The 25,626-nt window shown below is 39.6% G+C and overlaps 1 protein-coding gene across 1 annotated transcript; it reads right to left on the bottom strand.

Annotated features, from left to right (window-relative positions):
- Window positions 1-3,742: 3,742 nt before the first annotated feature.
- ophn1 (oligophrenin 1) lies at window positions 3,743-24,425 on the bottom strand. Its single transcript, XM_080041032.1, has 24 exons — window positions 23,776-24,425; window positions 22,522-22,617; window positions 21,907-21,968; window positions 21,063-21,134; window positions 20,145-20,246; window positions 19,929-20,039; window positions 19,305-19,409; window positions 19,066-19,195; window positions 18,849-18,949; window positions 17,995-18,086; window positions 16,710-16,788; window positions 14,691-14,724; window positions 14,441-14,503; window positions 13,879-13,953; window positions 13,146-13,230; window positions 12,832-12,890; window positions 11,878-11,983; window positions 11,602-11,761; window positions 9,545-9,692; window positions 7,884-8,192; window positions 7,102-7,246; window positions 6,494-6,544; window positions 4,985-5,033; window positions 3,743-4,845 (listed from the first exon to the last, which is right to left on the bottom strand). Exons 1-24 carry the CDS (start codon window positions 23,927-23,929, stop codon window positions 4,840-4,842), a joined length of 2,394 nt encoding a protein of 797 aa, XP_079897158.1. The 5' UTR covers window positions 23,930-24,425; the 3' UTR covers window positions 3,743-4,839.
- Between the last annotated feature and the right edge of the window lie 1,201 nt (window positions 24,426-25,626).

Genomic DNA, 25,626 nt, shown 5'->3' with positions numbered 1-25,626 from the left:
ATTGTTACATGTAACATTCCGTTACTCTTTAAATAAATGCTGGCTCTGAATAATGATGCATATTGTTTTTAAATGTTGTTTGAGCGTCATTATGTATTTCACGTTAAGGCATTACAGTGCCCATGAATCACGCACATCAATGAGCCATATGAATGCCCCGTGTACATTTTTACTACTTATATGATTGAATCACAGTAGGCTACAGTGTTTGTATCACATTTCTTGAGAATAGCTGGTATGTGCCCAATGTACTGCATATCAACCTTGTTATTTGTACATGCTACAGTAACTGTACTGTATATATTGACCGGTTTTATGTCTGTTTTGGTGTCCAAACACTTCACTTTATGAAGTCATCTCTTGTTTGATTTATACCTTTTGCGAAATGTGTGTTTTTTCAATATGTGTATTTTTCAAAAGGTGTAACCCTGCATCATCTTATAAAAAGCTATTAAAATAAATTGGACTCAAGATGTGATAAGAATGTTCGAAAGTTAAAGCATTTGAGCAAGTTATTGTACATGAAGTGGTGGAGATGGGATGTTATCCTTTGAACTCCAAATACAGGTTATGTCTTCTTAGAATGTAAATATGCCAGATAACAACTCAAATTGAGCCACACACAGAGCCCGAAAATTTACTTCACTTTAGTTGTTTGGATTCTAGCTTGCATGCACTGCATGAAAGCTGCATTGAGCGAGATAATTAAACATGGAGAATATGTATGTAACAACATTCAAATAATAGTAACTAGTGCTGTCAGTTTAACGCGTTATTAACGGCTTTAACGCAAACCCATTTTAACGGCGTCAATTTTTTTATCGCGTGATTAACGCTCGTCTTCATGGCTTCACATGCTGTTGTATGAAACACTGAAACACCACAAAATATACATAGCCTATGGCTCACAGTTAAGTTACTGTCAATTCAAACGGAACATGTCCTAAAGTGTAATTTCACATTAATTATTGTTATTTGCACTGAATTGCAAATTATGATATTTTAGAAGAAATACACAGAATTACACCATTGTAATTCAGTGTATTTCTTCTAAAATATCATAGGGGAAGGTGGGGTGATTTGTGCATTTTGGAAGTTGCAAAACCCCTTGTTTCTAGAAAACCGTGGAAGAAATTGGAAATGTGACCACATATTTAAGAAGAGCCATCCATTTGACTCATCCTGTAAAGAAGGGAGACACAAGGAATAAGATATAAGCACATTTAAGCTCAAAAAACTGTGTTTTGCCTTTCAAAGTAAAATTTCCATGATCAAGGTTTTTTGATTATTGTGTCTGAACAATTATAGACACGTTTGAAAACATTTGACACATGTTTTAGTGCTTTGGTATGCTACACTTTGAGTCTATATAGTTAGCACAATGTCAACCCTAAATTGCTGCATCATGCCTATTATCCAAAATTCTGGGGATGGGGTGATTTGTGCGCAAGGGCCTGGGTGAGTTATAAGTAAGTAAGTAAGTAAAATGTATTTATAAAAGCACATTTATGACAGTTTGCACTGTCCAAAGTGCTGTACATAGTGCATTCAGTAGGTAAACAATGAAGGTAAAATAACAATAACCAAAATAAAAGACGTAAAGCCCATACATCCACATAAACACAGATAGTAGTGCAGAGGTAAGTAAGTAGTGCAGAGGTTAATGGGGAGGAAACACCAGGGTGTACATATGGGTTTTGAGCCTTGATTTAAAGGCAGAAATGTAGGGGGAATCACATTTGTCAGGTGGCAGTTGGTTCCACAAGCACGGAGCAACTAGTGCAAAGTACATTTCTGAGAGTTGTGCCAGTGGCATGGCTGTATACGCTGGTCACCAAAAGAAAGTGATAGTCTACAGTAGCTCAGGAGAGAGTGACATCTCAATTCCACTTAACGACACCACTGATGAGAGTTCAGATGGCCAGAAAGATGATGATGGTGACTTTGTCATTGTGACACAATGACGCACGTGGGGTGATTTGTGCGACAAGACAACTTTTTTTCCGAAAGCTATATTTCTTAAACAGTTTATTCCAGATCCAAAGTTTTTATTGCCAGGGATGCACAACATCCTGAAATATATGTACATATTTGAGTTGGAGACATAACTGTCAAGGCCTCACTTTAAAATCACTTTGAGTAAAAAGTTGCACAAATCACCCCACCTTCCCCTATATTAGAATGGGTGTGATAAGAGCATTAAAATGAGAAAAAATAATGGGACAAAAAGAAATCAAGGGACATTCAGGCTAGAATAAATAAAAATGTGATGCATCTTAATTTACTGGAGCTCAAGGTCATCTGAGGTCAACAAGGCAATTTCCAGCAGTCCGTGATGCGAGACAACCAAGCAACAAGTCAACTGCTGAGGCCGGTAGAGTAAAATCAAGCTTTGAGTTTTTGTTGATCTAAATGTGGAAAGGAAAGTGCAGAGCAGAGAAGGTGAGTGCTCCAACTGGGAGTAGAGATTGGAATGTGGTGGGAGGAGTAGACGGCAGGATAAATACAATGTCCAAAAAGTTTTTAAAACAGAAGGGTATTTCAACACAAAACCACTGAATGTGTTATGCTGGAGACCATTGTGTTCCTCCTTTTCATTGTATTTCATTTAAAAAAATGTACTTCCCTCTTCAGATGCATTTCCTGTTAATTTCATTGGATTTATATAAACAGTGGCCAACCCTCGTGGCAACACATGACAAATTATGATCTTGGTTGAGGTTTTTAAAAAAAATCATGGTAGTAGTCAGATGGATCTATGATCTATCTTTGTTACATATGCAAAAACCACAGACAATGGACTGGGAGAAGACACAGAGGGTCCTGTAAGTAAAGGATACGTACTGTAAGGAAGAAGCTGGAGTTGTCATTGGCATTATTAGCAGTACGTCGGCATGACCACCACTTTGGTCCAGACTGAAATATTTCGACGGGTATTGGATGGATTCATCAATTCAATTCAAAGAACTTTATTCTTCCGTTAGGAACTTCATATGTGGAGGAGCAGCAGGGTGTGTCCATACCCAACATACAACATACAAACACACACGCGCACACACACACACAGCATCAGCCCGCACTCGACATATGGCAGATAAAAACAATCTTTGCTAAGCCTAGTGAATAAATAGTAGGCTACCTCCATAGTGGAGGAGTAATAAATAAGTTAAAAAATAGTAAAAAGAAAAAAAAAAGAGAGGAGACAGTTCAAAAAGGGTTTTAACCATTAAAAGTCTATGGAGGCCGGTACAAAGCTTGACAGGGCTCTGTTTGTTCTCACTGTAGGGGCTCTGTATCTGTAGCCTGGCGGTAAGAGGCAATACTGGCTGTGTAGAGTGTGTGATATCCAAGGTTGTTGTAAATGCTGATGAGTTATTCCTGCTGTTGTCCAATTATTTTGCTGCTCAGTTTGATGAATTGCCATGCAAGTATGTATAGACAGTCGGGTCCCCCACAGCAGAAAGCTATCTGACTTTGGTGATCCCCTGACTTTTCCTCTAGCGATGTCAGCAGGTTGACATTAGTGTCTTTGAATGAACATATCTCAAATAACTGCTGTGACGGTTAATAGCTTCATAGAGCTGTTAGCATGCCGCTTTGTCTAGAAAGTAATGGCAAAGATTGTAAAAATATATTTTCTGACAACAAAAAATAAAAAACAGACTTTTACAATAAAAATAATTATTACAATAAACAATAAAACAAAGGTACTATACAAAAAAATACTCATGAGCCGTTTGACAAACTATTCATGTTTATTTTCCTTTTATGAAAACAAATCCAACCAGAAAAAGAACAGAATTTTCAAGTTGGCTTATCAAAATAAAAAGTGTAAAATTAAAATAACAACTTTTAAGAATGAAAAAATAAAAACAAAACTCTGGAGTGTTATTTTCACATATTGTAACAATGTGTTTTTATTGAAACTCTGATAATCATTGAGAACCCTCCTATACGACCTGACCTACCTACATTAGATAAGAAGCAAATTACAACGAGGTCATAGATGAGGGAATATAACTAGTGAATATGTTTTTAATCATTTCCTATTAAACTAACACTAGCATTATATTCCTTATGGAAATTTAAACTACCTTGACTGGAATTCAGACTGGCAATTTAAACATAGCACAATACTTTTTTTTGTAATGCCTCTTAAAAAGTGACGTATATTTGAATGACACATACAGTATACAGTACAAGATGACATTATTGATTTAAATATTCCTTTTTGAATAGACAAACTAAAATAGCTTTTGACTCCATGAATGTAGCTCAAAATGAATATGCTTTATCCAATTAATTTAATCAAATCTAGAAGTTAATATTATTACTAATATTTCAACATTTTCAAATGAATACTGATTAAACTGATTAAGTATATTTTAATTAAATAATCTTGTTTCGAAAATGTTTTACAATTTTTAAAACAAGCGTTAAGAGGGTAGAGGGTGTCGAGAAGACGTCAAAGTAAGCTGTTATAACCAGTTAGTTAGTTCCCTCCATTTGAAACGGTCATTCAAACATTTTAACACTATAAAATGACTATATATTGTAGGATTACTTGACAACTTTTTCAATCAGTAGGAAACAAAGGTCTGTGGGAACACTGTTTCAAAACGATTGGGAGCTCATTCAAAAGTCAATTTGCTACAGTGCTGCCTTAGAACACCGTAGTTTATTATATGAAAAAAAACATCCATGCAGTTCCATGGAGAGCAATTTCTTCAGTCTATATCCGATAAGATGGACTTGGACAGTGTTCATTTGCAGTATGTCCCTCCAGCTTCATGTGTGCCCTCTAGCACGTCACATGGCGTCACCTCAGTCTCCTGAAATTTAATTCTGAGGAAACAAAAGAAACAAAATAACTGAGACCCGAGAAAACGGAGTAAACTATGCTGTTTTTCTCAGTTATTTTGCCGGTACACTCTGCGACAGATTTAAACTAGTGAATAAATTGGAAAATGACAGTGAATCTCACCTCTTTTCTTACGTGTGTCCCAGCTGATGGTGACGGAGAGGCTGGTGGACTATATTAGGAGAGAAAAACAAGTGAATTAAAAATCAATTTATGGTTTCGGCCTAAAACGTCAATAATTGGTGGTCAGACTAAAATATGTAGATTTTTTTTTAGGGATGCCCAACTGCAACGGGGACAGATTGTGCAATGAATGCCTGGTTCATGAAGCACTACGATCTGATGTACTGTAAGTAGAAAAGAAGGGCTTACAGCTAAATTATATCTAAACAATATTTGTATTATATGATGTTATATAAAACTGTGTTGCTGACAGATAGCTGCTCAGAATGTCGAACTTCCCAGCTGTGAGATGACTATCACTAAAGTCACAATATGTATAAATTAGGGCTGTCAAGCGATTAAAAAAATTAATCTAATTAATTACAGGCTCTGTGATTAATTAATCTAAATTAATCGCATACTTATATGACACTTTTATACCTGTTTGTAAACAGCTGTATAGCCTACTACAGTCTCTCTCTCTCTCTCTCTCTCTCTCTCTCTCTCTCTCTCTCTCTCTCTCTCTCTCTCTCTTTCTCTCTCTCTCTCTCTCTCTCTCTCTCTCTCTCTCTCTCTCTCTCTCTCTCTCTCTCTCTCTCTCTCCTCTCTCTCTCTCTCTCTCTCTCTCTCTCTCTCATCTCTCTCTCTCTCTCTCTCTCTCCTTCTCTCTCTCTCTCTCTCTCTCTATCTCCTCTCTCTCTTCTCTCTCTCTCTCTCTCCTCCCCTCAGCCAGCATTATAGAAGTGCGATTAATCTGCGTTAATTTTTTTAATCGCGTTAATTTTTCTGTGATTAATTAATCGAAATTAACGCGTTAATTTGACAGCCCTATATATATATATATAAATATATTTCAACATGTCAAAAAGCCAACAGAAAGCTTTATATGTCTCACACCCACCCTCTTGGATAAATGATGTACACTATTTCCACCTATCAACATGGATAGAGGTTACAATAGAGAAGGATATCTCTTTGATGAAACTGCCACAAAGTCTTTCCACTGAGGCATTCTTCATTTACAGCCTTTCTCACAGCCTGTGGCCTGCAGCCAGCGAGAACCTGTACTTGGATCACGCGAGCAAATAAAAGAGCAGATGTGTGCTTGTCCCAACTCCACAATAACATCATTACCACTGTGAAGTCTAACATTGAGACAGACAGGCAGACAAGACCAGACAGACAAACAGACAGACTCGCATCCCCTGGGTGACTGTGTGCTGACAAACAACCCACTCAGCACTTACCATCTTAATTATGTTCAGGTGTAACTCTCTCTAATAACTTTAATGAGTTACTGACTTAAAAGTTAAACAGTATTGTTTTGGTGCTAATTCAAATAATATTCATTTGCATGGTTCACCTTCTGTCGCGGTTTAATTAACTTTCCTCTGCTTTGCTGTAAAAACACGCATATCTGATTAGTAGCACAGTGCTGGAGCTCAGACAAAAAAAAGGGCTTTTACATACCTGCCAACTTTCCTGGAAGCGTTCTCAAAAAACTTTGTTTTAGAGGCAACACTGCAGAAAAAGAACAAAGGCAGACACGTTTGTACTGTAGATGAACACATTATTAATCTGATGTTTGAGATTCTTCATTTAATCCTTTGAGATCCAACTGTCAGCACGTAGTGTGCTTATTTTAAAATTCACTCTGCTCATAAGGCTCCCACAGTTGTCTATTTACACCTTCAGCGGACAGAAAGCAACAGAATGTTTTTGACATAAATGTGAGTTGAATATCTACTCCGCTTTTTGCTTTGTTTTGGTTTTCTACCACTCATCGTAGCTACTAATGCCCTAAGGCTTACTGGCTTGTAAGAGCACAGAATGTAACGGCCCGCAATGTAATTAGAAAAATGTAATCTAACCCAGAATGTAATAACTGGTCGATAATGTAACAAAATGCTGAGCCCATAACGTCATAACATTTTGCCCATATTGTAACAATTTATTACATTTTGGTTCACTTATTACATTATGCAGCGAGATAAATATATTTCTCCATAGTCGAATATTTATTGGACCTGATGATCCTGTCATGATAACAGTAACCTGTATCCCCGAGATGTACTTACTAGGATATTGCCGACGTGCTCTCGGCTGCACTCGATGGCTTTTGTTGAGGGGGGAATCTGGAGGGGGGCTCAGGAGGCCTGACTGGGGGGCGACAAATGGTAGGTTTCTCTGTGGACCTCATTCTGGTGAGACCATCAGCATCGCCTGAAATAACCAAGAAAAATATGGAAAGGTGAAGACGTTAGAGACATGTCTTGACATTTACTACATTATGTATCTTCTGTTATAATAATATAAAGGTCCAAACAGTGACAAGCCAAGAATTATAACCTACTTAAATATATTCTTTCTCGAGGAAATAACTGAATTAGATAACCTACAAATCATCAGAGACTTTATGTCTTCAACTAAGCTCTTAACAGTGCTCACTTTATCATTCAGCAGATGTGCTAACATAACACTAATTTGATGTTCCATTGATAACTAAATTCTTAGGAACACTGTTTGCCCGAAATACACTTAAAGTAGGTCATTATTCATTTCAGAATAAATTAAATGTTGGAAAACCAATTACAGATGGCCGCAAGCAAACTAAAAGCATGGACACAGCAGTTGCAACCCATTTCAAAACACCAAAACAACAGCAATAAATAACATGTTTAATGCAGAAGAATGTTTTTGAGTGACTGGCTGTAGCTGCATGCTTTGAAAAAAGGGAACATGAGCATATTACGTTTTCAATAGCTGGCCTCCCGGACAATTCATGTCCCCTCATATCTGACCAACACCTTTCATCATCATAACTAAGTAGGTTCCAGCTACATAAGGTGGTTCATCGTACCTTCTCTGTTGGGGAGCATGGCTTTAGGAGGTGGTCTTCCTCTCTGGAATGACGGCACTCTGCTCACATAGACTCCAGACTCCCCATTCGCAGCCGAAGATGATTCCGGCCTTTGTTTGGCATCGTCTACCTTGCCAGTGTCAGAGTCCATGGGTCTGTCCTGACGGAACGACGGTCGGGGCATTAACACATGTCTGGGAGGAGGTTCTCTTGGGACGAGTGGAGCGAAGCTTACAGGCTTTGTCCGTAGCAGGGGAATGGGGCTCGATGAGACGTCCCCGTCCTGAGCAGAGCTGTCGTTCTGGCCGTCTGTTACAGAGAAAACAATGCCGGGGTTAATGCCAGGCACTGACTACTCGGGAGTAAATTCAACAGCTACGGCATTGGGTTAAAGGTCACATTATGCTCATTTTCAGGTTCAGAAACTGTTTTCATGGTGTAGTGTCCAAAAAAAAGTTTATATTTCCCACAGTGCCATTGCTAAATTTCCTCTTTTCAGTCTCTGTCTGAAACGCTCCCTTTAAGCGCTTGTCTCTTAAGCCCCGCCTTTCAAAAAGCCCAGTCTGCTCTGATAAGCCCTGAATCTAACTGCCAGTCTGAAACTAGGGTTATCTGAGGGTGTGTTAATCACAGGTGGACATGGTGCTTAGTTAGTTTGGTAATGAGGGGACGTGGCTTCTCCCCCATATGAAGTCATATGGGGATAGACTTCTGAATGGGTTTTTTGAAGACAGGTTTTCAGAAAGGTGAAAGTGGAGAAAAAGAGAGTGGGTTGTTTTTTCTCATATTTTGGGAGTCTCTAGTCACACCGGGCTAAGACCCATATTTATGTTGAAAAAACTGGTAAAAGTGCATTTTGCATGATAGGTGACCTTTAGGAGTGTCATGTGCTTCTTGCTATACGAGTACAGCAACGGTAAGTTAAGGCCTCAGTCAAATGCAATGTTTTCCTCTAATAAATAAAATACAATTATCTTCAATGGGTAAGACAAAATATAACAATGCAAAGTACAGGAAAAAACAATACCAGTACAATGTAATACCAGTACAATGTAAGTTAAACTTACACTGGTAATATACTTCCCTGGCAAAGCACTTTACTGGTTTAAATGATACCATGCAAAAACTATTTTATTAATGAACTCAAAGCTTATTTGAAAGATTTGATGAATCATAGAGCATTGATTATTTGGCAAGCAGTTAAGTTAAGAACAGTTAACAACGCAGGGAGGATAAGCTGTGTTTGAGAGGATGGAGACACACCCACTAAACAAGTTGTTTAAAGAGACAGGAAATTGCAAGAGTTAGTAAAGGCAGTTAGGGGAAAATAATTAAGTGATATAAAGAAAATGTAGAGTGGATAAGTTCATTTGTACTTGAAGCAATGGATTAAACAATAAAGTATAAACAAAGACAAAGAAAAACATACATACGAATGAATGATTTCATGTTTAGGAATATGGAATAGCTGTTTGGAACGGTATTTGACTGACACACACACACACACACACACAAAGAAACACACACTCCTGCAAATCTTTCTGGGAATATATTTAAAACAGCTTTAAAAAGAATCTGCTGGTACATGTGGTGTAGTTAGGAAGGAGGGATAATGATGAGAATGACGATGACAATTAAGGCCAAGGGAGGCTGATAATTACTCTCTGCGTGTTGAAAGTGGTCGTGACTAATAGCTTGGAAGACACGAGGTGGCCGCTTGGAGATTGTGATGGGCTGACGCTTTCTCGGGGTGATCCGCGGAGGAGGGACCGGTGGGGCGGTGCTGTCCCCTGGCACAACGCTGAAAATCTGGGGTCACACAAAAAGAATAAAAGTTAGGCTACAGGAACACTACTATTTAAAGCTTCATTCGGCCTGTAACTGTAAAGAAGAAAGAATGATTAAATTCTATACTTGAGAAAGAGGAGGAAAAAGGGAGGGAGACAGGGATCTTTCTAAATGGAAACACAAAATAGTAATGGAAACACCAGTGACTTTAGTGACTACTGTGGAAAACAAATGCCTCACATTAAAGCCACTACGAGTAACTTTGTCCGTTGGCGGTCCCTTTGGACGCCAGCTGTCGTAAAGCTGTTTTCTAGCGCGTGCCGGTCGTGCCAGTCTCAATTGATTAGGACGCAATATAGTGCATGTCCGTGTGTTGAAAGCCGTGAGGGCACGGACACTTTTCGGCTCCGTGAGAGTGGTTAGTGACACTGCATCAACTAATACCAGTCAGTGCCACACACACCTGATTGCAATGAGTTAATGCAGTGTCACTTAACTACTCTCACGGAGCGGAAAGATTACGTGTCCTCACAGAAAGCGAGAGACGGCAGTTAGTATGGATCACAATGAGGTAATGTGTTTATGTTGTTGTAAATAATGACTATTTCAGATGAATAATGTCATCTGATGATGGTGTAGCAAAGTAAACTTTGTTTTAGTAGCCTACCACTCATTCATTTAGGAGTAAACACTGCAGTCTTGTTCACTCCCGTGAAATTGTGTACGCGTTGCTTGGCAACGCCCTCGACTCCTCCCGCCCGTCTATCACTCTCCCTTTTCGCTTTTCTTCATTGCATTTTCTTTTTTTTCTTTGATGGTTCAGCCCCGTTAGCAGTCATTATGACGACAAATAACTGTCTCAAACAAGGCTCCCACTCCCCTTCCCTCACCTGGAGGGATAGGCTTTTCAAATCGCGTTGCAGCGCTACACTGAAATCTGCGACCAATACGGATATGTGACCATAGAGCCTGCATGCGCAAACCGAAAATCGGACTGGGTGTGCGACCAGACCAAAAGCAGTAATAAAAATTATATAAAAAAGTATTTATTTGCACTGATGGTCTCGTTTGCTGTTAAAGGTAATTTATGACTATCAGAGGAAACATGAGGCTGTTTAAAGATATTTAAATGTTACTCGTAGCTGCTTTAAGAGACATTAACTTAAAAGTTCAATATTTTGGGATACACAATTGTTTCCTGTCTTGCTGAGATTCGATGAGAAAATTAACCACACATGCGCACACATTTGTACGCAAAGTATGAAGCTAGATCTAACGACTGATTAGCTTAAATGCTGGAAACAGCTGGCCTGTCTCTGTCCAATGATACTATCATAGCTTGTTTGTTTGAAACATATAAAAGCATCAGTTTGACATTTTATTGGGGGTTATGTAGCGGACCATTTATTGGCCGGGTCCATTAGCTTCCTTCTGGGGTCTGATGGTTACCGGGCAACTGGTCCTGGCCAAAAGACAAGCTTTAAGTATTAAACAATCAAGACGAAAACATGATAGTGAGATTCAAGATTGTTCATATGTAGATTTTGTAAGTAATTAAGTAAGTAAGTAAGTAAGCTTTGTTTATAGAGCGCCCTTCACAGACCAGGGTCACAAGGCGCTTCACAATACGCTTCCAAAGCGCTTTACATATTTTACACATTTTATACACACACTCAAACACCGATGGCAGTAGCTATACATTTCCTTTGCTAAGCTAAGAAAGCCTTGTGCTGGTGGTAGCTTCATGTTAAGAAGACACAGGACAGAGTGGTGTCGGTCTTCTCATCTAACTCTAAACAAATTTCCAAAATTACTACTCCTAAAAGTTGGCGTTCTCCAGATTTGCTGACATCCACCTTTAAGTGGTACCAAATGCTGTCAATAATTTTGTCTCAGATTGGACAAGGGTTGTGTTTTTTTGAAAACTTACCTTTTTGTACGACTCGATCAGAATCTCAACAACAATATTTTGGAACTTGATGTCCAACATGGCCGCCACAGTCTCCTCCTTTGCTCTCATCAGCGTGGGTCCAAAGACAACAGCCATGTTAGAGGGCGTCATACGGTTCTCCTCACTGTGACTGCACACGCTGTCAACAAACAGTAGGTTGAAGAAAAGAGGGCAGTCAGTGACACATCAACACTGCTCATTTAAGAAAGAGCTGAAGGTCCTGCGGGATCACAAAATGAGTATAGTAGCACTCACTTGACTAAGTGTTTTATAAGCATCTCCAGCATCTCACGATTCTTCTCTGGCAGTTTGTAGGTGAGTGAATGGATTTCACTCAGCCGAACGTCCAAATTATCTGACTCTGTGAAACAAGGACAACACAGTTACCAAATGGAGGAATTTAACAAGTTATATGAATTATTTAACGTTGATCAGTAGACCTATTGAAGACACCACCTTGGAATAAATCCCTACTGTAGTTAATGTTGGTAAATAACATGTTTTGTACAAACTATAATAATGATATATACATAATGACGGTATGATTTGGGGATTCTGATGCTCTGAAAATATTCCCAAAATGTGACTGATACGCTTGAATGTAAAATAAATTAACATAAAATGTCAACAGGATATTGAGTAGGGTGCTGCTTGTAAACGTCAGTTGCATGAGACTAATAAAATAACCTCAGGCCGTAAAATAAGAACCGGTTGTCTTTCTTTAACATCCGGACCGAATGAGGCTGATGCTATTAAAACACATTTTCTTCTCCGTTTTACAATGTTGTTGTGTGACAGATACAAACTAAACGGGAGTCTCCGATTTCTTTCACTGTGTTCCAAACTGGCCTTGTGATGCATGTTAAAGTGCTGAACCTGCATCATATTTCTTCTCACCTCCCCCAAAAATAAAGTATGTAGTCTTAAAGATGACATGAATCCACATGCATGCAAGGGATAGTTAATTTTTCCATATTGCTTGCCAACAGGTGAGGACACGTTTAAGGCATAAGCTCATATCAAGGGAGGTGTGTCACCCGAACCTTTTGTTTTCAAGGAGATTCTTAAAACAAAGGTTCTACTATGGAAAGATATGGGAGATCTGAGAGCTGTGTGTTTTATTTTTGTTTTTTTTAAAGGGGGTCAACAAAACATAAACAAACAACTCCCTAATGTTAGTGCAGAATCATATACAAAAACACATCTTACTTGCAGCACACATTAGGTCCCTGTGTAGATTGTAGGTCATCAGAGGTTCAGACAAGCTCCTGCAGATAAATACAGACAGACATAAAAAAAAAGAAATGCAAGGCCGCAGTGCAGTACAACTCAAACACAAGAAAAAACACGAAGCAGCACTCCCTTGTTACACAATTACACTAGAACACACTCAAGAGGAAGATCCTGTTCTACACATGAAAGACAATCAAGCAGCATCTTTAACTCTGTAAGTATACAGTATTTTCCATGCATTCTTTTTTTGTGACTCACACTCACAAGTTTTTGCTCGCACACAAACATACCTCAGATAAAACTTCAGTGCACTTGTGATAGTTTTAACGTCCTCGTCGCTGCTCTGGAGATCCACATCTCCTGGGTTTATGGGGTCTATGAAAGAGAAAATCAAAACAAATAAGCAGAAAAAATATGTCATGTCATTATGTTGATGTATCCATGTGAACAACACTGAAAAACTCCTCATATTAGCGATTAATCAACTAAATAACTGGCTACCTGTGACATGTGCTAGCCAGGAATCTATGTATTACAACAACAACAACAAAATGTTTGTAAAAATTTGACCTTTATAAAACATCTATACGTGTGGCAGTAGGAAACGCACAGGTGAAAATAATAGTGTGAACTATGGCTGAATTCCATTTAGCTGCTTCAGTTTAAGTGAACGGTGGCTCACTGTCACACATGGAGGCAGCAGAAATGAGCTGTTATAATATTGACATATCATCACGGCTCAATTGTTAGCAAACATTTGACAATTTAAAATGATTAAATTGTTAGTAACATTTGTCTATTTATTAAGTAGTTATCTATCTATTTGCACATTTGACAAATACAGTGTAACATTAACATTCACATGGAGTCATGTTTGTGTCAACACAATGAACGTTAGTCCACTTAGCGCTCCCTTTTTTCCTGTTTTTGCTATTTCCTCGTCCTTTGTACACACAAGCCTTACAAAAAAAGGTTGCAGAACTTGTTATGTTGTACATTTTAAGTATAGCCCAATTGCCTTACCAAAGAAGGTATTTATAAGCTTCTGCACTTGGATGTTGCTGCCAACTGTTCGGTACACTCCTTCTTGTGAGACTCCTGGAAAGAGAAGAGTGGGAGGTAAAAGTAAAGAAAAATTTGCCAAAGCCACTATACAGATTTTCTTTCCTGATTGTGTTAACACTTCATTTAACCAGTTAGTTTGAAACTGAACAGCACTACACGCCTGGATCATGAGACTATGTACATGTTCGTGGACTGGATATGTTATATATTATACACTAAGATCTGGGAAAGTGTTGAGATATTCTGCTTCAAAGCTTTAGCATGCATCTAGAAAAGGGGTTTTGCTCAAGAAATAGTCAGAATAGTCCTTTTTTAGTTTTTTAGGAAGTGTGGGCTAAAGATCTTAGATGTGAGGATTGAAGTTCTGCATAACCTGAAATAGACCATTATTTAATAGTATTGTAAGGAAGTGTTTCCTTCACTGAGAGAAGCCTGCAGGCGTGGCATCAACATGTAAACAATGACTCAACTACCTCAGGGCAACCAATAAAACTAGAGGGCAGATGGGATTAGCCATTACCTCTGGTTTCAATGTAGTTGATGCACTTTCGCACAAACTTGAATCCAATTTCATTGAGTTCCACTGTGGGGGTGAAAAGAAAAAAGGCAGATTAACAGCAAAGATAAGACTTGTGATTGTTAAAAGGTGAATACAGATGCCTTCAACTTGAGATGTAAAAGGAGACATCAAAGTTCCAGTGTGTCCATCTACATTTCATAACAACAACATCACAACGGAAGAGTTTGAGGGGTAATGATGACTGACTTACTCTCTGCTTGCTTGTGAATTGGGGAATGATAGATCTGAAATGAAAAAAATGTGTGAAAGGAAATTAATGAAATATACGATAAAGAATAAAACCTATGTCTGGCCTTGGCTATTTCAGCACAAAGAATTAACACATCTTTCTTGAAACTGAAAATGATAGGCAAAGAACACATTGATGGCAGTTGCACAAAAAGCTCCTCTACTGAAGACACCTTCCTGGATACAGTGCCAGCTTCCTGGGTGATCTACAGGACTATCTGATCAGATTTAAGTTACATGAAAATAATGATAATGGAATCTGAGAAAAAAGTATGAGGTAGTCTTGTAGACTGGTGGAAAACAGCAACAATTCCCAAAACAAACTCAACCAAACAAATGAAAAAATGACTAGGGGCGAAGTAACAAGCAACTCACACACCTGAAGGCTTTGTCCAATTATTTCCGCAAAATAGCGGATTATAGTTTTTTTTTCTACTTATTATTATTCACTCTGTTTTCCTCCCTTCTATCATATGAGGGTCAGGGCCAGCTACAGAGCAGCTGGAGACAGTACGGTAGAGTCTTGTTCAAGGACTCTATAGCACGGCGAGTGTTTGTTGTCAGGGGTTCTTTCGAATGTGACATATCACTGTCATATCTCGTCCACTTTTTTGTTGGTTGCTTAATTTTGGAACAAAATTAGTTAGAATCTCACAAATATTGACTGAACTAAAAGTTGTTATTACATCACATGCTAACTCTTTCAGAACAACAATATTTTTAAGATTGTTTTTATTTCAGTGTCTCAAACAAATATAGCAAGTATGTGCTGTAGCTTGGGAGAGTTTGGAGAGGATTATATGCAAGCATGGTCTACTTTTTCCCTACCCTTTAATGTAAAATAGTTTTAACTTATTAAAGTTTTGCACCAAGAAATGCACACAAGGGGACCTTGAAGAGATCTGTAAGTATAAGTGTAGAATAACACTGTGATATTGGAACACAAGTGCATGCATGTGAACCGCTTCTTGGTTTGGAGACAAATTTGCCGAAAGACTTATGGACTGACTGTAATGGACCAGTTGGCCGCCTGTAGAGGCGTCAGCCTGGTTTTGCTTTTAGAGATTCTTGTGAAGTTTATGTTGGAACAAAAACTCTGATATTGTGGCCAAAGCTGGAATAACAATTAATCTACTTGTCTACTCCAAGTGAATAAGTGTATGATGATTCGGAAATGGTACTTACTAAAGTATCAGATTAACACAGTACATTACATTTTCCAAGCAAAGGTCTGGTGACAACAAACCCGTTTTTCAAATATATCATATGAACACAAACATCCCTCAGTTAAATCACATAACAGTATGCACAGATATACTGCATTGTGAGGTCTGTATAGGCTTATATTAAGACAGAGTTGATCCTGACTAAAAGCTTATACACTCTGCAGGCCTGTCCACAGATCTCTGCAGTGGAACTTTGCTTGAGAATATTGGTGGCAAAGTGGTCCGAGAAGCTCTTGAGAAACGGTCATGATATATAGAGGTCATTAGGGAAGCCGCACAGGAAGGAGGCACTGAAAAGTGTGCCTTTTGTTATTTTCACATCCTCTTGTCAGCGGTGGTTTTTTTCTGTTTAGTCCGCAATTCACAAAGTATCTGCCACTCACCCTCCGATACCTATGCTGCAGAATTACTTCAGAAAAGGTAACTGAAAGCAAAATATTGGTCAAAGCTTTTACCAAAGGAGGAATTAAAAACGCCCGAATTATTTGGCGAGTTAGGCATTTTGGTTTTCCATCGCCTCGAAAGTGCTGACTATTGGACTATTGGAGCTGCAAAGTTGAGCAGATCAGACATTAATTGACAGTTTTCACAGGGAGCTTTCCATGAACACGTAAGCACTTAACAATGTGACACTGGTGGCATAGGATGCATAACAAGCTTCATAATACAGAAGCACTCACTCAGTCTTCACAAAAATTATACCGAGGAGAGGAAGAATCACAGAAAGAGATGAGATTTGTTTTAAATAAACTCACAGGCTCTTTTCCATCCATGGCCTCCATCCACAACTTCCTCTCTCCCTCCGACAGAGCCTGGAAAGTGACAGGCGTGTTTCTATGGGAACAGTTTAAGAAAAATGCCATTTAAAGGGGCAAAGGTTGTAATACATTTTTTCTCAGTCACAGAATACAGTGCAACAGTATACGACCGTTGTGAACATTCAAGCTTGTTGTTAAAAAAAAAAAAATTGTAATGCGTCACAACATTTTCAAGCAAAACGGGATGGACAAAATAACAGGAACACCGCCAGGGGAATAACTTTTAAGGGTCTTTGAAGCAACTGATAAAGTTAAAGATGAGAGATTTAAATGGAGACGAATTAGACGAGCGTGAGGAGATGATGCAAATTCCACTGTTGCAACCGGTCTATCGCAGAAGCAACAAAAATCTGGCGCCAAGTTTTGCAGCTTGTGGGCCACTGAATCAATTGTTAACTCAGACAACTGTGCTCCAAGTTTATAGCTCCTTTTGCAGACTACACATCAATTAACTATGAAATTCTACAACAACAAAAAACTTTAAAGAGTTAAATATCTATATCAGATTGAGGCTGTCTCCCCTATGAGAGACACTATTCCAGCACACAAATGTTACTGGGATATTTAGGGAACTATGTTGGCCTTGTACGAGTATTCACAGTTCATTTTACGCTTTCTAGGAAGGTCAAAATTCAGGGTCAGGAACAAGCACATGCAGCTTTTCAAGGACGCTCAGGCGGGCAGATGGCTTGCCTTAAAAACAGCTTGAACCAACCAGATCATCTGCTATGCTAGACAGCACTGCCACCTTCAGTTTAACAAGCAGCCAACTCCTCAATGTGTGGTTGTTGTTCGGCTCACACACTAGTTGCTCAGCATTCGGAGACACCTTCAAGTACTTTATGCATAATTCAACCCAGTTTTTAAAAAACCTCCTGTCTACACTCCCCAGTATTTCCACAGATTATTTTTTCCCAGGAAACCTGAATATGACATAGCAGCAGGCAGCCTATGGCTCAAGTCTCCATTAAAATGCATGTTGTACTGAATGGCCCGCTTGTACAAATATGAGCTTGTTGTGTTCCTTCCCCTGAAATCAGTCTGCCATCTGTTTGTAGCTCAGGGATTGTTTGGGCTACGGTCCATTAAACCCTCACACTCTGTCCTTGGGAACCACCTGTTCACCCCTCCACCGCCCGAACCTGTTTATCCCACAAGGCATTTACGACGTTGCCTCATCTCACGGCTTCTCAACATTTGTTTTGGTTTTTTTCGCGCTAACCTCTCGCTGGTTTCCACGTCAAAGCAAAAGCGCTTGTCTATGGACTCTGTCTTCCGGCGGATGCAGGATTTCAACGTCAGCGCAGTGGGGCCCTGCGGGAACAGTGGGAGAAAGTTGTGATGGAGACAATGACAGTAGAGCAAACAGTCAGAGGATGTAAACTGGCTATAGATACTGTGTAGATGTGCTACAGGTAAGCAAGGGTCAATATTTTATGTCACCATCATCCTGGCCAAATAATTGTGATTCACAATGTTATTACGATTATCATAAAAATATTCTCAAAACTCTTAAAATGTCTTTGAAGCTACAGTGTGTAATAACGGTGTGTGTTTTGGCGGCATCTTGGGGTAAAAGTTCTATATCGCAACACTCCATCTCTACCCCGTAGCGATCATACACTAATTAAAACATACTTAGAATTTACATTACATTTTGTAAGGACATACATATTTGTATGCATCACAGATAGGACACATTGTTTTTGAGCAAACATCCTTTTTGGTGAGAAACAAAGAGAGACAATCTTTAAAATAAAATATTAACTTTTTTAGTTGGGGGGGGGGGGGTACATTCAACAAGCTGAGCCTTCAGCCATGGTGAAGCTTTAGGATTTGGACTAAACTGAATGATGCAGCACCCCCTTGAGGCAATTCAAGAATCTAATCATTATTATTCTGATTCAAAATGACCCCCCCCCCCCCCCATACCAAAGAAAATCACCACGATCAAAATGTTGAATTTTGTAGCAAGCGTCTAAATAAAATCTTATATTCTACCATCCCTAACGATGGCATACAAGTTTGTGTGGCTGATATGTCATAATAATAATACATTTACGTTCAATTAAGCACCTGTTTGGTTGTAGTCTTCTGTTCACAAGGCACCATGAATAGCTGTCTCCCCTCCTTGTGATATTTGCAATAATATTTTACCCATGACACGCCCAAAGCCCCTGTTTGGAGAATACAAAACAAAAAAAACAACAGGTCAGGAATTGTCAGAGGGGATTCAAGCAAGTATTTGTATGAGTGTCAAGCTTGTGTTTAAACATGTAGTCCGTCCACTTACACTTCTCCTGACAGTACAGATAGCCCTCCATGGGCGTAAAACTGTGCATCCTGCCGATCTGGGTTGGTTGTTTCATTCTCATCATCAGCTCCTGCATCTCATCGCGAGTGCTCTCGTAGTGGTTTCTTGTCTGCACGAAAACCCAGGCAGCACTTTAGAACCGTATGATTATGATCCAATTAAAAGGCATATTAAATCTCACTAAGGGCACCATTGGCTTCCAGTGACTCCACACTCACGTTCTGCAAGCTGAGCTGCAGCTCTTGCTTGTAAGGCATGAAGTCCTGAGTCATCTCCACCGTCAGGTTGTTGAGCGTTAAAATGCTGTGGAGGAACGCCAGTACCTGTCCAACCAAAGCATGAATCACACACTTAAGACTGCTGTGAACAAGAGCCTTAAACAGAAGAACTGCCCACATAAAGGATGAGTGGGATTTTTTTTCATCTAAAGTCTTCCTCCCAAACCACAGTGTTTTTCCTCCACCTCTTGTTAAAAGGTGGAGTCAGCAATTCTGGAGAATGCTTGTTGACAAATTCACTTTTTTTCAAATTCAGTGAATATCTCCTCACGATCTGTACTGTGTGTTCACTGACAAAAAATCTGGTGTTGATACACAGCCTAAATGGGTAAATTGGTATGTAAACAAAGGGGGCCCACCGTAGAATCTGCACGTTTACAGAGCCTAAGCTGTGCATTAACACTGGATTTTCCCCAGCGCGTACACATTCCGGACAGGTAGCGGATCGTAAGGAAAAATTTACAGATTTTTGGACAACAAGAAAATGTAACAACATGCATTCTCCAGAATCACTGACTCCACCTTTAAATGTATGTGTGTCAGCAGAGAGGAAGCAGCACTCACCGGCTCCACCACGTCAAACTTCTTGCGGTCCTGCACCTGATGGACCTGGTACACATACTCCACCGACGATTCATAGAAGTTCACTCGCTCTTTGTCTAGGCTTTCATCTGCCTATAGTTTCAATTTTAAAAAGGAAATAAAAAGCAAACATCAAACAATGGCCTCTTTGTTGTAAATTTCACAACCGACTGATGAATTCCTGTTGTGCTCTTGTACCTCTTGAAGTTGACTCTCCTTCTTCTTGGCGGACATATTCAGGTGTTTGTCTACCTGGGAGTAATATTTCTCACTCTCCTTCTCAAACTTCTTTTTCTTTTCCTGCAATGGGACAATTGTTAGAAATGAAAGATCATATGTGGCACAGGAAGACAAATTAAAGAAACGTTCAGGTATCCAGTCCTCAAATCCTTCAAATTATGGTTTAGCTCTATGAATCCTGTGATTGCCAGGGGGTATTTGGAGAAATTGGAGAGTAGCTCAACTACTTTTGAGGGAAGTGAGTTGAGGAAACCAAACTAACATTAACACTAACCAAACATTATTGTGTAGAAAAAATGGTCAAAGTAGAGAATATGCACTGCGGTAAATAGAACAATACATAAACCCTGTTTGATAATATGTAATTCAAAAAAAGTACTAAATACGTTCTAAATATGAATTAATTTAGTAATTAATCTAGAGTCTGCTTAAATTATATGTCAATTGTGAGTGGATTAAATAAGTATTAACACATAGCAGGAAGAAGAAGTTTGTTAACAGATCCACTGATGGAGGGGGGAAACAAAATGTCATAAATATTCAAGGTGATATCCCACAGAGTTTCCTGGTGACTTTAAAAGCACAATGGAATGTTTGAGAAGGAGCACTTAAGACAAACATGAGCTGCTCTCAACAACAAAACCGCTTTCCTTCCAACTACATGTCTTATTCAATACTACGTCTAAGAGGAAGAAGACACTTATAGATTATTGTTTCACACATTTGGGAGGAAGCAACTTGTAACATCCTGTCTTGCGTGTGTAAGTTGCCCAGGAAAGTATTATATGTCGCACAATGAGTTGACTCTCCATGTATAGCAACAGTTGGAACTATGAACCCAATAAATTGTGCAGAGGAATGGGTAAAAACACTCACTTTTGTTAGTCCTATCTGTTCCTTTCTGAACTTCTCCAACGGCTTGATGAGCAGATCGGAGGAATTCTGAACCTGGATAGGCACAAACAGGGAGCAGTCGTTACTACCACAACACAGAGACACACACATACATATGCTCTGTATCGCCATATGTGGGACAAACTCTTAAACTCAGTGTTTTTGTAAGTAGACCAGCAGATTCACAATTAGATCTGTCATCCATAATAACCAGGCTAACAGGAAATACTACTCAGAATGCCTTGGCTCTAAGTGTGAGGCAAGTGCAAAAGAATGAGGTAAAGAAGGCTAAATTGTTTCTGAGTCTGGAAGGGTAAAAGAGGAAAGACATGGGAAAATGTCTGTGTAATAAAGTTAGAAATTATGAAAATAAACACTAGGGAAGAAGATTTTCAGTATCATTTGCAGTATAATAAGGTGTGCCAAATAACAGCCACAGGAGTGATAAAACAGTAAAAAAAAGAAGTATCAAAACACAGAAGGGGAACCAGAAAACCAAAAGGGGAACTGAGAGAAAAATAATCAACATCATGCCCAAAACAATAGGGCACATAATTACACACACGAGCAGTCTCTAGGTGTGCGGACATGTCTTGTGATAATTAGCAGAGCCAGATGGACTGAGTGCTAAACAACACAAAAGGTGTGTAGTTTGCGCCATAACAAACAGAAGGCTAGTTTGGCTAGCACTCCAGGGTCAGCATGTGCCAAAGGTTTCCCTGTGAGCCGGCTAATCTTTAGCACCGGATGCGTTAATGCGGTGTCTAATATCTAGCGTGGGGTCGGATAGGATGCAGGGTTAGCGTGGAGGAAATGGATAACCCACCAGCATCATCCTGTCGTGCTCTACTTCCTGCAGGAGTCCGGCGAACTCCTGGAACGACTGAGCTGTGGATGAAAAAAGACAAAAAGATGATGACCCGGAATAAAGCTGTCAGTTAAAACAATTGATATCTTGTCTGTTTGACAAAGGGACGTTGAAAAAAAGAAAAGAAAAACACACAACATACTTGCTCCAAAGATTCTACACACATGCATTAGCATAGACTTCATGATGATGACATTTACAGCTGTTTTTTTTTTTTGTTTTTTTTTACATTCACATGCGTCATTAAGTTATATGGCTGAAGTTTTTGTTTCGTCCAAAAGTTTTTGTTTCCTGATTCCTCACATTCAAGATTTCAGGAATGACCAAAGTAGCTGCCAAAACATAAGTTCCTCTCCACTGAGCTCAAGAAGGAATTGTTATTGCTTCTTGAGCTATTCTGATGAAGGTCTTCTGGTGTAAAAAAATAAATAAAAATAAAAAACAGTAAAAGTGAACAGAGAGGCCTGTTGGACTAAGGGATAAAATGTTCTGCAAGTTCTCAAAAAGCATCTTAACTTTGACAGTCACTGTAAAGTATGAAGTGTGTTAAGAATCACGTCTGTATTATCTTACCAATGTTAATCTCATCATCTGTCAGCGAGTCACCAATGCTGTCGAACTGGAACATGCTGAGAGTCTGGGAAAACTTTTGCACCGCCAAAGAATAGCCTTTAAAAAACACACACACAGATTCAGTCCTTTAGAGTTTGGCAACAACAATTATACGATTGACCGCAATATGTAATTCACTGTTGCCATTTACATTGTGAATTTTCAAAGTGCAGTCCAGGATTACTATAAACGTGCGGTTTTTCTTTTTTCCTCTGGTAGGAAAGTCTAAAAGCCTTTGGCAGCAGGGCTCAGCAGCATAACAGCAGGCAGTATGCTGTAATATAATACCCCTTGCTATGTCTGGCTTATATTATCCAAACAAAAACGAGTCTGTTAAATCAATACAGTGGGGCATTTTGCCTGAAGAGCTTGGCTAACATGTCTTCTGTACCTTATTCGAGTCATACTGAAATATCTCTGCAATCTTCTGATCGTTTCATCTGTTAATACATTGAGTTTTCACAGTTTAATTTTTTTTTTTGATTTAATTGCATTTGTGTAGGCTTTTGTTTTTACTGGTCAACAAAGTGCAAAGCAGAACAGGCACATTTCTCAACAATCACAGCTGGAGGTCAGAGTTTGGAAAAGGGAGTTCTCCAGTGCATGAGCAGTGAGCCCTGTTGATCATTAGGCCTCAGCATAAAAATGGGACTGTCATGAATATCTCTTGGTGCTGTGTAGGCAGCCCAGCAGCCGCAAGCACTCGTGACCTCAGGCTATTATCTGAAGTTTGAATACAGTAGAGGTCCTACTACAGTGCAGCACAGTGCAGCACCACAGCACCTACAATGACAGTTTGTGTTGGCGAGGTGAAAACTTGTCACTTGCTGATTATTTGGACAGCAGAATGGTGACTATAACACACTGACCCACATACACACATCATCCGCTGGGTGCTGTCACTGGCTCTGGCCCACTGGGGACAGACAGCACGTGGATGAATGAGAAGGCAGATGTTGTGCTAGTTTGGAGAGCTGCTCATCCTGCACATCTGCATCAGATCAATGGCCTTTCAAAGCAGGCTTTTTGGAGTTCTCCCAAGAGAATGGAGCATTAGCTCCTCCCCCAGCCACCCACACTGACCCTGCATTAGGACCTCAAAAAGAGGGCCCATTCACTGATGCTGATCCCCTCTCCAGCCTCATACAACCGCCTCCATATGTACACGCAATGTGCACGAAATCAACAATTTGATCGCATTTTACGCACGCTTACCCTTGATCGCAGTGATCACACTGTTGCCATCTTTTATCAACTCTTTGAGAAATTTGCTGGTCCTGTCCAGCTCTAGTTCATAACACTTGAGAGTCTCCCTGAACTCCGGGCTGTCCAGATAGCATTCGCTGAACTCCAGCGGAGGGTGCCCCATTTTCTGGACGACTGGTTGGTTGGAGACAAAAGAAAACGACGAGTTTGTTTTAGTGAGCCGCCGCGCAGCCTACGCTCGTCTGTGGCACGCTGCTGCTCATTGCTGCTCAGTTGTATGGGGCTCATCTGTTCGCTCAGACCATGGTGTCCGTGGGAGCCTGCGGCAGCAAGCGGGTGACCAAACAGTGGAGGAGGCGTAGTTCAGGTTCGCTTCCCTGTATTCCTTGTCTGACGCGCGGTTTACACTGTTTTGTATTTGTATCCTGCTCCTCTTTGGCACTTTTTCCTTGTTGCAGTGTCGTGATAAGAGGAGAGCGGCTAGATTCCCTTTGGACGCATCCGAATCCGAAATATTTCACACTTGCATTAATCCTCCCTGTGTCCTCTTCCCTGGCTTCAAATCACTTTTTCATTCTGCGTGCTATTAAACTACTCGATACATAATGGTAAATATGTATGTTTTCTGGAACAGGTGTTAGCACATCCTAAAGTTCCACATCGCCTATAAAGAGCGCACTACAAAGCTGAATGGGATGTGACCAGGCGGCAGTGGACTCGCTAAAAACTTCCCCCTTTTCCACACCCAGAAGATTCTTAAAGGGGCGGCTGCACGATGCTGCTTTCAGGAGCTGTCAGAAATCTGAGCAGTCTGGATTCTGCACACAACAATGGGCCTAGATAGATAGATAGATAGATAGATAGATAGATAGATAGATAGATAGATAGATAGATAGATAGATAGATAGATAGATAGATAGATAGATAGATAGATAGATAGATAGATAGATAGATAGATAGATAGATAGATAGATAGATAGATAGATAGATAGATAGATAGATAGATAGATAGATAGATAGATAGATAGATAGATAGATAGATAGATAGATAGATAGATAGATAGATAGATAGATAGATAGATTACTGACTTAATTCACAGACACACCTATGTAGACACATTACGTGTGGCCTCTTGAACAAACCATGAATGCAATGTGATCATTCAAAAGTGAGTCAAGACAGGTAACACCTGCATGTGACAAGGTGTGTTCCTTCATTACAGATTAAATGCCATGATACATTGAATAGTTGAATAGGCGGAGTCAGCAGCTAACACAAACACAGAAGTTTCCCCAACACCACACAAATACAGTAATGATGTAAGATATTTAAACTATAGAGTATTGAAACATCAATGTAAATATATGTCACTTGACTCAGTTGAGGACCACTTTAGGAATATCTTAATATGTCCATCTTAAAATATACTTGATTACATATTACATTATTGCCTGATGACATACTGTATGTCATGAACCACTTGTAATCACTAGACATCTGCGGTGTTTCTCTCCTTAGAGGCCTCTTTTGAGGTGTGGCAATTTAGGAATGTAGAGTTGGATCACTGAACAAATTGCTGTTGTTGTCTAATGTCTTTCACAGTACTGAATATAGCTGCAGAGTGATTCACAGTGGGGGAAGCATTATCAAGATGTTGCAATAACTGTTGATCACCTCCAGATGTCGTCCTTTAGGCTCAACCGAAGCAGGGGTTAGCCTTCTCACACACACACACACACACACACACACACACACACACACACACACACACACACACACACACACACACACACACACACACACACACTCACACCCGTTTTCAATATTTTGTTTGAATCCACCAATTTGGGTAGTTAGTG

The sequence above is a fragment of the Ammodytes marinus genome (genome assembly GCF_949987685.1).
Source record: "Ammodytes marinus genome assembly, chromosome: 14".
NCBI classification, from domain to species: Eukaryota; Metazoa; Chordata; class Actinopteri; order Uranoscopiformes; family Ammodytidae; genus Ammodytes; species Ammodytes marinus.
Note: the sequence above shows the minus strand (reverse complement) of the source record. Positions and strands in the feature narration are given on the sequence as shown.

Excerpts from the sequence above, each read along its gene's own strand:
- ophn1 (XM_080041032.1), bottom strand. The coding sequence starts at position 23,929 with ATGGGGCACCCTCCGCTGGAGTTCAGCGAATGCTATCTGGACAGCCCG. Across the intron at positions 20,247-21,062 it reads AACAGATAGGACTAACAAAA|GAAAAGAAAAAGAAGTTTGA; the intron begins GTGAGTGTTTTT and ends GTCCCATTGCAG. Across the intron at positions 13,954-14,440 it reads CAACTACATTGAAACCAGAG|GAGTCTCACAAGAAGGAGTG; the intron begins GTAATGGCTAAT and ends TTCTCTTTCCAG.